Source organism: Canis lupus, chromosome 12 (assembly GCF_003254725.2).
Source record: "Canis lupus dingo isolate Sandy chromosome 12, ASM325472v2, whole genome shotgun sequence".
Classification (NCBI taxonomy): Eukaryota; Metazoa; Chordata; class Mammalia; order Carnivora; family Canidae; genus Canis; species Canis lupus.
Window position 1 is genome coordinate 62,658,151 of NC_064254.1, and position 12,762 is coordinate 62,670,912.

At 36.8% G+C, this 12,762-nt stretch overlaps 1 protein-coding gene across 4 annotated transcripts in view; it reads left to right on the forward strand.

The window, feature by feature from the left end:
• The first annotated feature begins 5,423 nt into the window (after positions 1 to 5,423).
• LIN28B (lin-28 homolog B) overlaps positions 5,424 to 12,762 on the forward strand; it is a 123,484-nt gene continuing 116,145 nt past the window's right edge. Inside the window, exons 1-2 of one of the 4 annotated variants that reach the window (XM_049092423.1) lie at positions 10,961 to 11,105; positions 12,319 to 12,580. In XM_049092423.1, coding sequence (XP_048948380.1) covers positions 12,571 to 12,580 — 10 coding nt within the window. In that variant the 5' untranslated portion in view covers positions 10,961 to 11,105; positions 12,319 to 12,570. Of the gene's footprint in view, positions 5,475 to 10,960; positions 11,106 to 11,492; positions 11,777 to 12,318; positions 12,581 to 12,762 lie in introns of those variants that run through there. The other 3 variants (XM_035698041.2, XM_025444687.3, XM_035698040.2) reach the window with 3 other exon arrangements.

A 12,762-nucleotide genomic window follows, 5' to 3' on the forward strand; every position in this document is an offset into this window, starting at 1 on the left:
ACTTAGAACACAAGCAATTTCTAGGTAAAGAGAAAAATATAAATTTTGAAATTATGATCTTGATTTAGCACTTTGAGGAAATTTTCTATTGTCTGAAGCAGGATAAACACCAGGCTGTCATTGCTTACAATATTACTGAGTTCTACATTCTGTGAAACGAACAATGGTGTGAAACCGTTATAGGAATTACCTGGAGAGGAATGTTGTAATACATTTAATATTTCAGTAAAAACTACTATTTTAGGCATAGAACTTTGACAGTATTTTCCTAAAAATAGACTGGGTTGATATGCAGGATCATCAAATTAAGGGTCAAAGGTGACAAACCAGGACAAAGGGCATGCAGCTCATTTTCAAGCAATCAGTTTCTAGTTTTTTCATGGCTGAACAAAAGCTTAATTATATAGAAAAAAGGAGTTAGTGTTGAATGACCAGTTCTAATGGTGGAAAAACATGTTTTAAATTTGCTGCATATTTCGAATCACCATTTTTTATTTGGGAATGCAAGAGCCAAAATGCTGCTTTTATATCTTTCAGACAATTCTTTTATGTAACATATTTTTCAGACTCTACAAAAACATTTTAAGTAAAATATTCCATACCGTATAGGCTAAAAACAGACTTTACTTTTTTTGTAGTTTTAAAATTTTGGAAAAAAATCTGTAAACCATTTGCATTAGTCTCTTAGTATAATCTTCTCTACTAGTTAAAATTCTGTTATTTTTATCTAGTAATATATTTATTACACCATTAGATCACTGGCAGTGATGTAAGGGTGAGCAGCCTCTAAAACATTTCTTGATGTTAAATGTTTATTGAAAGGAGTTCAATGCACTGACACTTCTCATTTAGTTGTTAATCTCTTGTGATATAAATTTTTAACCATTAATGTTGTATATTAAAGTTTAAAAATGTATTATCAAATAAAATTGTCTTAACTTTGTAATTAACTAGAAGTGTTCGGATTTATTTATTCATTTTTGTTTGTCATTTCAAGAAGCTACTCTAAAGTTTTCATCGTACAGTTAATGGTGGGCCTTCACAGTATGTGTGATTAGCTTCATTAAGATAGGAATTTTGCCATTATTTTGACTCTTTATTCTAAAACCACTCTTGTTTTTATTTTCTTTTATTCAGTGTAACCCTGACAGCTATGACTTATTATACAAAACTATTGTTTCTTATGGTGAAAAATACAGTTTGCATTGGCAGAAACAGCTGCTGTACCTTAATTGTGCTACAACATTCACATTCAAGTTAAAGAATTGTTTACCAATTAACATTTGTGCCATAGTCAGTACCTTTAAGCGATCTTGATGGTTTGCTGGTCAAATTAAATTATTTGTTGAAGTTTTTTATTTTCTAGGATAAAATATTTTTATTACAGTATTTGACAAGAATGCTAGGGCTGCTCCTATATTACAGGAAGCCAATCCAGTTGCAGTTTGTGAAATGGTTGAGAAAGTTAAATTCACCTCTGTATTTCAGCTGTATTACAAATATTAACCTCTAAGGTTAAGTGTTTACATAATATATTATAAATAATATAAAATAATGTATTATAATTTACTTCATAAATATAAAAATGCAGTTTTAAAATGTTTTCTGAAAGCAATATAAATTCTTTTCCTCCTCTCAAGATAATGTTCTAAATATTTCAGTAAATGTGAGTTTTCCTGTGTTAACATTCCAATACCTATGGTTTTTCAAATGTGTAAAGTTACATGTAATTATTTGTTTTACTATAAAGTAGATTATTTTAAGTTTTCTATATCTGTGTATAGATGAGAATATAGCCTTTTCAGTTTTATCTGGAATTATAGTCGGATGTTCAGTTAAATTACAAAATGACTTAATCCTGATTTTACTTAGGCAGCATTTGAATTTATCTATTGACTTAATTTGCAAAAAAAAAAAATTATAGGGGAGTGTTTTAATACATATGACCATTCCTTTAAAGGACAGAGTAAGAAAACATTTTCATAAAGCACACACATTCACTTTAATATTGAACTTCTACATCTAGTATTTTATTTCACATGTATATATGTTATATTTAAGTTACAACAAATGTAATAAGTATCCTGCTTTAGGTTTTACTCTGGTGTTTGTATAGAGTGTTTGTTATATGATCATAAATAGTCATTTTTTAAAGCCTTTTCTTCTAAATATCCTAAGAAGGAAGAGTCACACTGTTGCTTCTTTTGCTTTCCAAAGAATGTATTTAGTTTAATGATAATTGAGACATATTGTAAATAGACGAATTTTTGTTATAAACCATAAAGTGAATATTTTATTTAGTAGACTATATTTTACACTTAACATAATTTTGGAAGATACTGATAATTGGAGAAACAAGATTTATTATTTTAGATTTCTTTTTAAATGTTGAGAAATTGTAGTGATGGGAATAACTAATGAAATAATTTTCATTTTATTATAGTGAATATCTTTTATTGCTAATTTTTCACCAACTTAAAGTAAATTTTGTCTTTTTACAAGTAAAAACTAACATGATGTAAATTGAATTCAAATAAAATTGTGAGTAATATGTAGTAGCATTAATATTTATTACTCCTCAAGTCTTTGGGCTTAAGAATTTGGCAGTTTTTAAATAAATTTCAGTGTATAGTATAGAATAGTAACCATATTCTTTTTCTTTTTTCTTTTCTTTTTTTTTTTTTACCATTTTCTTTTTCATTGAATAGTTACAGTAGTGGGTTAACAACAGCGTGTAAAGTACTTGAGAAGAATATTGTTACATATTTTAATAGGAGGAAATTTGAAATCTAAGAATGTGAATAGTGTTTATAAATTAAGGAATTTTATAATAATGAGTGTATATTTAAAATAAAATTATTGAAATCACTTGACATATATATATCACAATAGCAATGGTCAAATGATTAATTGCCTGTCACATTCTCTTTTATGAAAAGATGGTTTTAAGAAAATTTTGTATACAAGTCCATTTAATTCATAAAAGCTATCCTAAGAATAGTCAGCCAGGATTCAGAAATTCATTAAGTCATTTGTTTGTTAAAAAATATGTATCAAACACTAATGAATGCCAGGATTACAATGATGACCTAAATATACACAATCCCCTCCACCCCTCCGCACCATAGAGCATAGCATCAAGTTGGGACAGGGAACATTTTCATGGGCTATTATGTCAATTACAGTTCAGTATTATGTGGTAGAAACATTGTATTCAGTATGGAACAATAAGAAAAAGAGACCTAATTAGAGATTTAGATGATTAACAGAAATTATTGTGGTGAACGTATTTTAGGATATCACAGTTTTCATTAGATTTTTGTTTTCTAAAATTTACCAAAAACTATACTATCAAATGAAAATACCCATATATAAAATTACAAAAAGCTGTTTTGGGAGCATTCATACATTTAAAGGCTTATTTTTTATTGTTATTTCATATCAAAAAACAGTCACCTGTAGTAAAGATATGAACATTTAATATTTATTTCGTTCCTAAAATAGTTATTCAGTAAAAACTGGATGGATGGATTTTAATATCCATAGTTAAATTTAATTCTATTTTTTAAACCTACTCTTGTTTTTGAAAAGTTTTAAACCATTACTTAACATCAGTGAAATAATTCCATCTTACTTTTTCTTTGAAAGGGATGATAATATTAAAACTCAGTAACCAAAAAACATATGGCAAGTTTGTACAGTAAAAAATCTGAACATCTTTATCACTCAAATTTATAGTATTATTTAGCTAACTTTTTACACCATTTGATTTTCACTTTATTAAGTCTACCATTTATAATAATTAAAATAATTATTTGACAAGTCTTGACAAATCCCTACTGTTTTTACATATTTTTCGAATATGTTGGTTTGAACTTTTCTGTAACTATAAGCACATAGAGAAGATTCAGCATAAACTGTGGGCTACTGGAATAGGAAAACATGAGCTAGGGTTTTGTTGAAATTTATGTACAACATTTAAATATACTCCCACTTCAACCAAATGTACAAAATCAAACAATACAGGTTCAATGTAAAGGAAAACTATTTCAATAAGTTTTATTAATGAATTTTGTTAACTTTAGGGTCTGTCATTGTCTTCTGTCTTTTGGCTGTGAACACAGGATAACTGAAGGATTTAATGTACAGAGGTTCACGTGCCTATTGTTCACATTCTTCCTCTATTCTTTTCAAATCTTACTCAGTGGGATTGTCATCCTTTGTAAGAAGAATCTTGGGTCAACATTCAGTAGAACTCTGCCCTTGGAAAAGCCTCCATATCATTTTGAGAAGAAAATTAGATTGCAACTTAAAGAATTTACACATGATAGTTTATTTTTTCATGAGTTGATGTAGTAGATGTAGTGTGTAAAACTTAGTTAAGGGAAGAAAGACAACCCTGGGTGGTAGCAGGTGAGTGGATGCATGTTCAAACAAATCTGTTTTCCAAACCTCAATAACTCTAAACCCAGGGAAAAAAAATGATAACTCAGTGGTCAGCAGGAGTTTCTCTTTTAATTGCTATACTTCGTTAATTGGTTTACCTCTTTATTTTAAGTTACTGTGTCTTGACATCTGCCAGTGGATATATATTAGAAACCTCAGTACTTACTCATATTTTTGAAACAACTGTTTTTGCTTTTTTAAAATGTAAATTATCTTAGATATTTTTTAATTAAGTATACCTAATGGTTAAGTGTATTACTATTATTTTTTTTCTAACAAAGTATGTGAATATAATGGACCCCCTATGAAGGATATAGTATCGGGATCCCTGGGTGGCGCAGCGGTTTGGCGCCTGCCTTTGGCCCAGGGCGCGATCCTGGAGACCTGGGATCGAATCCCACATCGGGCTCCTGGTGCATGGAGCCTGCTTCTCCCTCTGCCTGTGTCTCTGCCTCTCTCTCTCTCTCTCTCTGTATGACTATCATAAATAAGTAAAAAAAATTAAAAAAAAAAAAAAAAAAAAAGGATATAGTATCACAGTTAGATTCTCATGATTTGTCTTCTAAAATATACCTGAAGCGAACAGTCAAATAAGTTCATCAATAAAATATTGTAAATTGGGTTGGTTTTTAACTGTGGCTTAAAAATGGGATTTTTGAATTATAGTGTGAAACATTAAAAAAAATTTGAATCTGTTGTTCGTGAAATTGGGTCATGAACAATTAAGAGTTATCTTAGTGGTCTTGTCCAGTATGTTTTTTTAAACTCGTGTCCTTAAATAGGAATGAAAGGCAAGTTTATGCCAATTGGTTATGTGATTTTGCTGGGTGAGTCTTAAATTCTTAAAAAAAAGTTTACAGGTCACTTCACAGAATCAAACACCTAGGCATTTTATTGCTTTCTAATAAGCCATTAAACTGAAGAAGAGGCAATTAAATAGGCAATTAATGTAGAACTGACTTGAGCTCTCTGATTTTAGGTTCTTCAGAAGACGATGAGGTCATTCAACCAGGTTTCATCAGCCCCAGGTTAGTCTTTACTTTTTTTTTCCAATTAAATATTTAACTTGACTAAGGTTTTAAAAAAATTCCTGGAAGCATATAAGAAAACTTGACAGCCCTCAGGAATTCTCCACTTTGGCAAGATGGGTACTATATCCTACTGTTCTCCAGATGATTTCATCTATAAACTGATATTCCCACCAGAATTGCCTGGATGAAATATTCTAATTCCTTTTCCTTCTGATTTTAGCAGTCTTGGATTTTATGATTTCCTTTTCCATTACTCAGGCAAGACAGATAATATATATTTAAATGCTTGTGGAGATTTGTGGTTTGTTCACTTTTGTGACTCCCATATCAAAGCAGGAACTCACAGATACCTGTTGAATTAATTTAAGGATGACACGTGGTGCTATTTCCAAATATTTTACCATAACATAAAGAGCAGAGTTTATCAAATGTTTTTCAGGGATCTAGGACATTTTCTTAATATAGGAAGCTCCATTTATTTTGCTTTTCATGAATATGTGTGAAATTTGTTCCTCATTGTACTGCAAAAATAACTTTTTAACAATTTAAACCTGGACTTTAAAAAATATATATCCCTTTACTTATTTAGTTGTGCCGTAAAAAAAACAGACTTTGGTGTATAAATATTTTCTTGTATTACTGAAATTAACTGAAAACACTTTTCAGTAACAATTCTACTTGATAATAATGTAGTATTTTGGCCTCTGCTCTGCTGAATTTAGTGTCTTGGGTCTACTTTTGATTAATACTATTTTGGAAACACACTTAAGAGCTATAATATAACAAAGTTTATGAACATTAATAAGTTCAAATAAAGAGCTGTTATTCTGTTATTAAGCTTATTAGGTATAGAATTGTAGGTAGCAAGAGGAAGTAGTAGGGATCAAATTTTTAATGAGGAAGCCGCTGATATGCTCTGCTGTTCCGCACTTTTCTCTAGAATGAATCCTTTGACGCGGAGATGATGCTCTTAATGAGTATCATGAAAAAGAAGATTCTGAAAAGTTGTTAAAATATTTTAATTTACCATTGAGTTGCCCCTTAATATTGATTATGATTTTCTCTGGTGGCAGATTGGAGGCAGTCCAGAAACCTTTTTCTTTTCTGTTGGGAAATAATGTTAACACCAATGTGTTAAGTGACTGCAATAAAGTTTCATGTCTGTGTTTCCTTGTGATTAAAAAAGGGTTGACCAGGAGAGGTTCCACTTTGAAGAAAGAAAGTTTGTTTTCAGAGATTACATTTAAGCTGAAAAACTTGAACATTGACTGGTTCAGTCTTCTCACTTTGCAGAGGAGGAAACTAAGACCCAGAAGCTCAGTGATTAGTCTAAGGGCATAAGGTCATTAAATGGGACCAGAACTCTGGCCTCCAGTTTCTTTCTTTCCTGTTGTTTTTTTTTTTTTTTTTAAGTTTTATTTATTTTAAGTAATCTCTATACCTAATGTGGGGCTCGAACTCCTGACTCCTAGATCAAGAGTCCCATGCTCTACCAAACCAAGCCATCCAGGCCCCCCTGGTTTTCAGTATTTAGTTCTTTTTTTCTCCACAGATTTGCTTCCCATACAGGCATCTTCAAACTTCAAAGCCTTAAGATTTCTTCTCACTTGCCTAATCTTTAACTCCTGCCCTCTTCTTTTCCTTCCCATTTTTCTACTTGTCCTCTATTCCCAAATAAACCCAAAACGAAGATGTTAAAAGAAATAACTGGGAAACAGTTCACTTATTTCAGCTTATTTCTTTAGATGAGATTAAGTTTTAAAGAATAAACTTTCATTCTTTACTTTGGGAGACAGGGAAAGACTTGTGTGCTTTACATTTTTTAATGTAATTTTTACAGACTGAAAATATTCACTGTAAAAATATCTTTAAATTATGAAGAATACATGCTCAAGTAGTACAAGTGAAAAATATGACTAATTTTTCAGATAAAACATGACACTTTTTGTGCTATTTTGGGCACAAATTTAGGCTATTACTAAATGATTTTTCAAACCTATTGCTTTTCAAGTTAAAATCATTTAAGGAAGTATTGAATACAATTCAGAAAATATTTGGGAGGAGTAATAACAAAATTTATATTTCTCCTTTTCATTGGGGGAAAAGTATGTTAATAGAATTTTTTTTGTATCCCAGTTTTTTTAAAAAAAGAAAGTTTCTACAAAGTGGTGGTCTTAAACGCCCCTTTTCTGAATTAATTGTGTTTGCTTTAAATACTTTGCTGAAACCGAAGTGACCAAAAGGAAAGAAAGATGTTTTTGAAATAGGAAGGCAATTGGTCTAAAAAACTTAACTTTTATGCTAATCGTTTCCTGTTTTTCCATAATTTAATTATACCTGGGAAAATGTGTAAAGATATTTAAGGAAAAAGACTTTTAAGAGATTTTTACAGCTGCGTAAAAATTCTCCAAGTGGAACGATTGTGTTTAAGCCAGAGCATTTTGCTTCCAGATAAGGAAATTAAATGAGAACGGAATTTTGCTTTTTGGAAACAAAAACACAATACCCCCCCAATTCTGAAGTGCCTCTACTCTAAGACCGGCGCACCCAGGCGAGTACTCTTTCATTTGACTCCGTATTCTAAGAATTTCAAGAAAAGTTCTTTGCCAGTAGTTTGCTGAAACGCAGCGAGTGGGAGGGCTCGGGAGCAGCTCGCCCGACGTGCGGTCCGCAGCCCAAGGGCGGGGAAGCGCCCCCGGGGCTCCAGAGCCGGTTCCCTAAAATCACCCCCGGCCGCCCCTCCACCCCCGTCCCCCGCAGGAGTCTTTCCCTGGGCCTCCAAAGGCGCATGGCCACGTTTTCCTGGCTTCCCGAAAGGACGGCGCCAGGGTTGTCTGAAGACAGCTCCCTTCTAGGCTTGGCCCTCCGGGGGACTGGGGCGGGGGGGCGCGGCCAGGCTCGGGGGTTCGGATTCCTCCTCCCCCTGGACGTCGCTGCCCTCGGAGGGGTGCGGGCATCCCGCCCCCGGACCAGCCCCCCCCCCCCCAAGGGACCGAATTATAAGTGCTGTGCATCTGGAAGTGCAGTAGAAGTAGTAGATGGGGCCACATGTTGCCTCCCTAATGCTGAAGGCAAGGGTTTCTTTTGTTTGGTGTTCTTGGGGCCGAAACGACAAAATTCAAAAGCCCCTTATTAGGGAGGAAGCACCAGCCTCCTTTGGAAAGGTTTGGCTCCTGGAGAGGAGTCGGTGATGTGATGAATAAAGGGAAAGGTGACTGCGGGGGAGACGGGGAGAGGAAGTCGCTGGGGCGGGAGGGGAGGGAAAGGGCGGGCCCGCGGGGCTGGGGGGCCTGGGGGGGCGGGGGCCGGGGCGCCGGGGGGCGCAGACCTCGGCCTCCCAGCCGGGAGGGGAGCGGGGAGCGGGCCGGGGCGGCTGGGGGCGCTGCACCCCGCGCTGCGCGGCCCCTCCTCCTAGTTTTAAGGAGAACCGAAGCATTGTTTCTGCTGGGCTCGAAGTCACTCCTTGCCCGTGCTTGACAGCAGCGACGGCGGCGCGCCCTGCCCTGCACCCTGCACTCCTCCAAGGTTGGGGGGTTTGTGTTTAAGAAGGGAAATAACGACCAATAAGATGCGTGCTTCGTTTTTCCTGAAATGAAGAAATCTTAGATTGTGATGACCAAGGGGCCGAGGAGAGGTGAATTCCTTAATTTCTCTCCCTAGTGCCTTGATGATGCCTCGTGACTCCTTGAACTCATTTTTGAAACATTTGGAAAGAACGATGATAAATCAAGCTACTAAAAACGTTTGGCTTCCCCCCCCCCCCCCACAAAACATGCGTTTTGAGTCAAGCACAGGTCTTTCTGGCACTAAAAACAAGTAGGAAATGAGAAAAAAATTAAAACCAGAAGACTTGAGGAAGGTGACAAATTGGAAAGCATTCTAGGAGATTCATAGGACTGTTTTATGTGAAAGAAGCACTCTAAGGGCTTAAAGAGATTATGGGCAGTTTTATAAAAGGATCTTGGGCTCAAAAGATTGCGGGGGAGGTAGGCAGAAAAGACGAGTCTATTTAAACGACAGTGCCACATCCCCGAAATAGTGATATTTTCTGTCTCATCATGTCCCCTTCCTCCACTTCTCTCCCTTCCAGTTGCCTCCCCTCCTCCTCTTTTACTCTTTCCTCTCCCCTTCTCTCCCTCTGTCTCTCCCCCCCACCCCATCCCCCCAGGTATGTAAATGTATTTGCCTTAAATTCTTTGTGAATGAATGTTAGAGGATTTCTCAGAGTTCCCAGTTGGAAAAAACCCTTCTACACAACTTGAAAGGCTGATGTCCCTCTCAGGAAATGAATGAGTCGATAACCCCTGACACCAGTGACCAGTCCAGTGAACCCTACCTTAATTCCACTAATACTGGAGGCCCCCAATCAGGCAAGACTGTGAATCTCATAACCACACCATTCAATGTGGTTCAGTTATGGTATTTCACACTTTTCACATACATATATTTGTAGGTTTGACTTTCATCAGATTTAACAATCAACAGGGTTTCAGAATCCACCTATATTTGTTGTTTCTGATTTAATGATGAAACTATTTTCTAATTGAAAATAAACCTGCAGATAAAATATTGTTTACCATAAATGTGTGTTTATGACAAAACTAGACTATACTGGTCTGTGAATTTTACGATAATTACTTTCATATAAATAATAGCACTTACCCTCAGTTTCCATGAATACTTTTTCAGATTATTTTTCTGTTATCAGGTGTTGATTTTTTTTCAGATGTTTATTTTTTTTTAAATCAGATGTTGTTTTTAAAAAGTAATTCTTTAACGTAGAAAACATATCACTTAGTGTTTTTCTGTTTCACAGTATCTGAAATGTTTCACCTGAAATGCCACTATTAAAGTTACTTCATTACAGATCAGTGTAATCTGTTGATTTCCACGATTAAAATAATGCCTAAAAATGTTTTGTTAGCAAATAATTTTTTTTGAGCGCTTTTGTTAACACTTGCGAAATCATTTGGATTTGTACACTTTTGCTTTCCTCCCTACCAGCTGAAACATGGTTATTCTCCCCAAAGTAAATAAAATGAGAAAGCTTTGCCTCCTTTCCTGGGGGAACAACAAAAGAAATAAACACGAAAAATCTTTCCAAATTGATCAGTTTTGATTGATGCCTTTTACCACAAACAGCCGAAAAGAACCTATTTACGCACATCCATTTATTTCGGTTCTGAGCCAATTAGTATTAGTTTATATTTAGTTATTTAGTATGGGGACAAAGTGTAAATAGGTGGTGCCTTCTGTAGGTCTTCAGAAGCTTTTAGATTCAGAATCTGCACATTTTAGTTTGTGTGAAACAGGAGTGTAGCCGGTTGGGAGAGGCGGGGAGGGGGCTTGCGGGTACGGTGGGGGAGGGTCACCTCGGTAGCTCTGCCGAAGGGAAGTGGTATCTGTACAGTTTCTCCGTAAACTGCTTGTTTAAGAAAATGGGGGGTGGGGTGGGGGAAAGAGTGGTGGGGCGTTTTAATGTTTCCCAGGAACGGGTTCTACTTTGTGTTGTAAAGGAAGCGAAGCACGGGTCTAGTTGATCCATAGTATTCCTTGTAGTGTTCGATGAGGTCGGTGGTATTGGCGTCCGCAGCTAGTAATCAGCGATCATTTGAATCCATTTGAAAGGTAAAGGGTGAGCCTTTTGAAACTGGGGCCAGGCCGGGGAAGGGACGGCAGGAGCCCAATCCGTTATTAGATTTTCGTTTATTGGGCTCTTCCTTCCATTGGCGGGGCACTTCTTAAATGTCAGGGTCCAATCAATATGGTACGAATTCACCTTTTTTCTCCCACTTGCCCCTCTTTCTCCTCCCCTCCCCTCCCCCCCACCGCTGCCTTTTCTCCCCCACCTCTTTCTCCCGCTGGCGGCTCCTCTTCACCTCCCCTGCCCGGCGCTCCCCTCCCCCTCCCCTCCCCTCCCCTCCCCTCCCCTCCCCTCCCCTCCCCCTCCCCTCCCCTCCCCCTCCCCTCCCCCTCCCCGCCCTACGTCGTCTCGCTCTTGGGGAACAATCGCCACTGATTGAGGTCCACTCTACGTTCGGCTGGAAAACTGGGCTGTTACTTAGGAAGTCATTAATCACATCTCCTCCCCCGGAAAGAGATGGCGGAGAAACCTGTGAATGTTACAATTCCCCCTTGAAAACGGTCCGAAATGATAAACCTAAACATGATTTTGAGTACACGAAGGTGCTAGCGGAATTTCTTTATTTTTTTAATTTTTTTTTTTTTTTAATTTTCCTCCCCCTGCCCCGCATAGGATCTTATTTTAAATTCGAAAAAAAATTTCAGGGCACGATCAGGTAATTGTGTGCTTCCGTCTTACTGGAGGTGTATGCTACAACTATCCAAAGTTTCACGGAGATGGAATCAGTTTTAATTAGACCGTTTGCAAATCGCATATTTTCCTCTAAGATTTGAATTAAATATGAAATTTGCACCCCAGGCAGGTTTACTGCTATGGAGCAGCTGACTTCTTAGGGGAGGAAAAAAAAAAAAAAAAAAAAAAAGCAAAGAAAAAAAAAAGCGAGCGTAACATTGGTTCCTTTATTTAAATGGCTTTTTCCCCCCTAAATGAGATTATTTAGACAGGCTTGTGTGTAGGGCACGCGTGTGCACATATATGACTGTGCCGGTTTTTTTTTTTTCCCCCTAAATCGACGATTCACAGAGACCCTCCATTGTGTTTAAGGAAAAAAGCACGAAATCAGCATTCTGATTTATCGTAAAGGAGCGTCCCAAATTGTCTTTAAGATACCATGTTTGAGTTTTTCGTGTTCATTCATAAATTATTTTGATGTCAGCCTAGATGAAATGGCGATTGGTTATCTCTTCCTCTTGCCAGCCCCTTAAGGATCCGAGGTGAAATTAGTAGCAAGAAAGCATGTAATTGACAAAGTCACGTGGCTCAGGGGGCCAGAAACTGGAGAGAGAAGAGGAAAAAAAAAAAAATCAAAAGAGGGAAAGCACATTAGACCATGCGAGCTAAATTTGTGATCGCACAAAATCAAGATGTTAGATTGATGCAGAAGATCACTCCGTTCCAAGGGGAAAGTTTTCATCTCACGAGTTTGGAGCAGAGGGCCCGTGGGGCAACATGGCCGAAGGTTAATTTTCTTTTCTATTGTTTTACTGTGATTTTTCTCTCTTCCTTTCTCTCCCCCCCCTCCCCCTTTCCCACCCTTCTTTGCCCGTCCCCCCCCCTCCCTTCCCCTTTTACCCCAATACTGGGCATTACCCCCGCTCCCCACCGCGCAATGGGGCTTTCTGCAACCTATTGTTACAGATC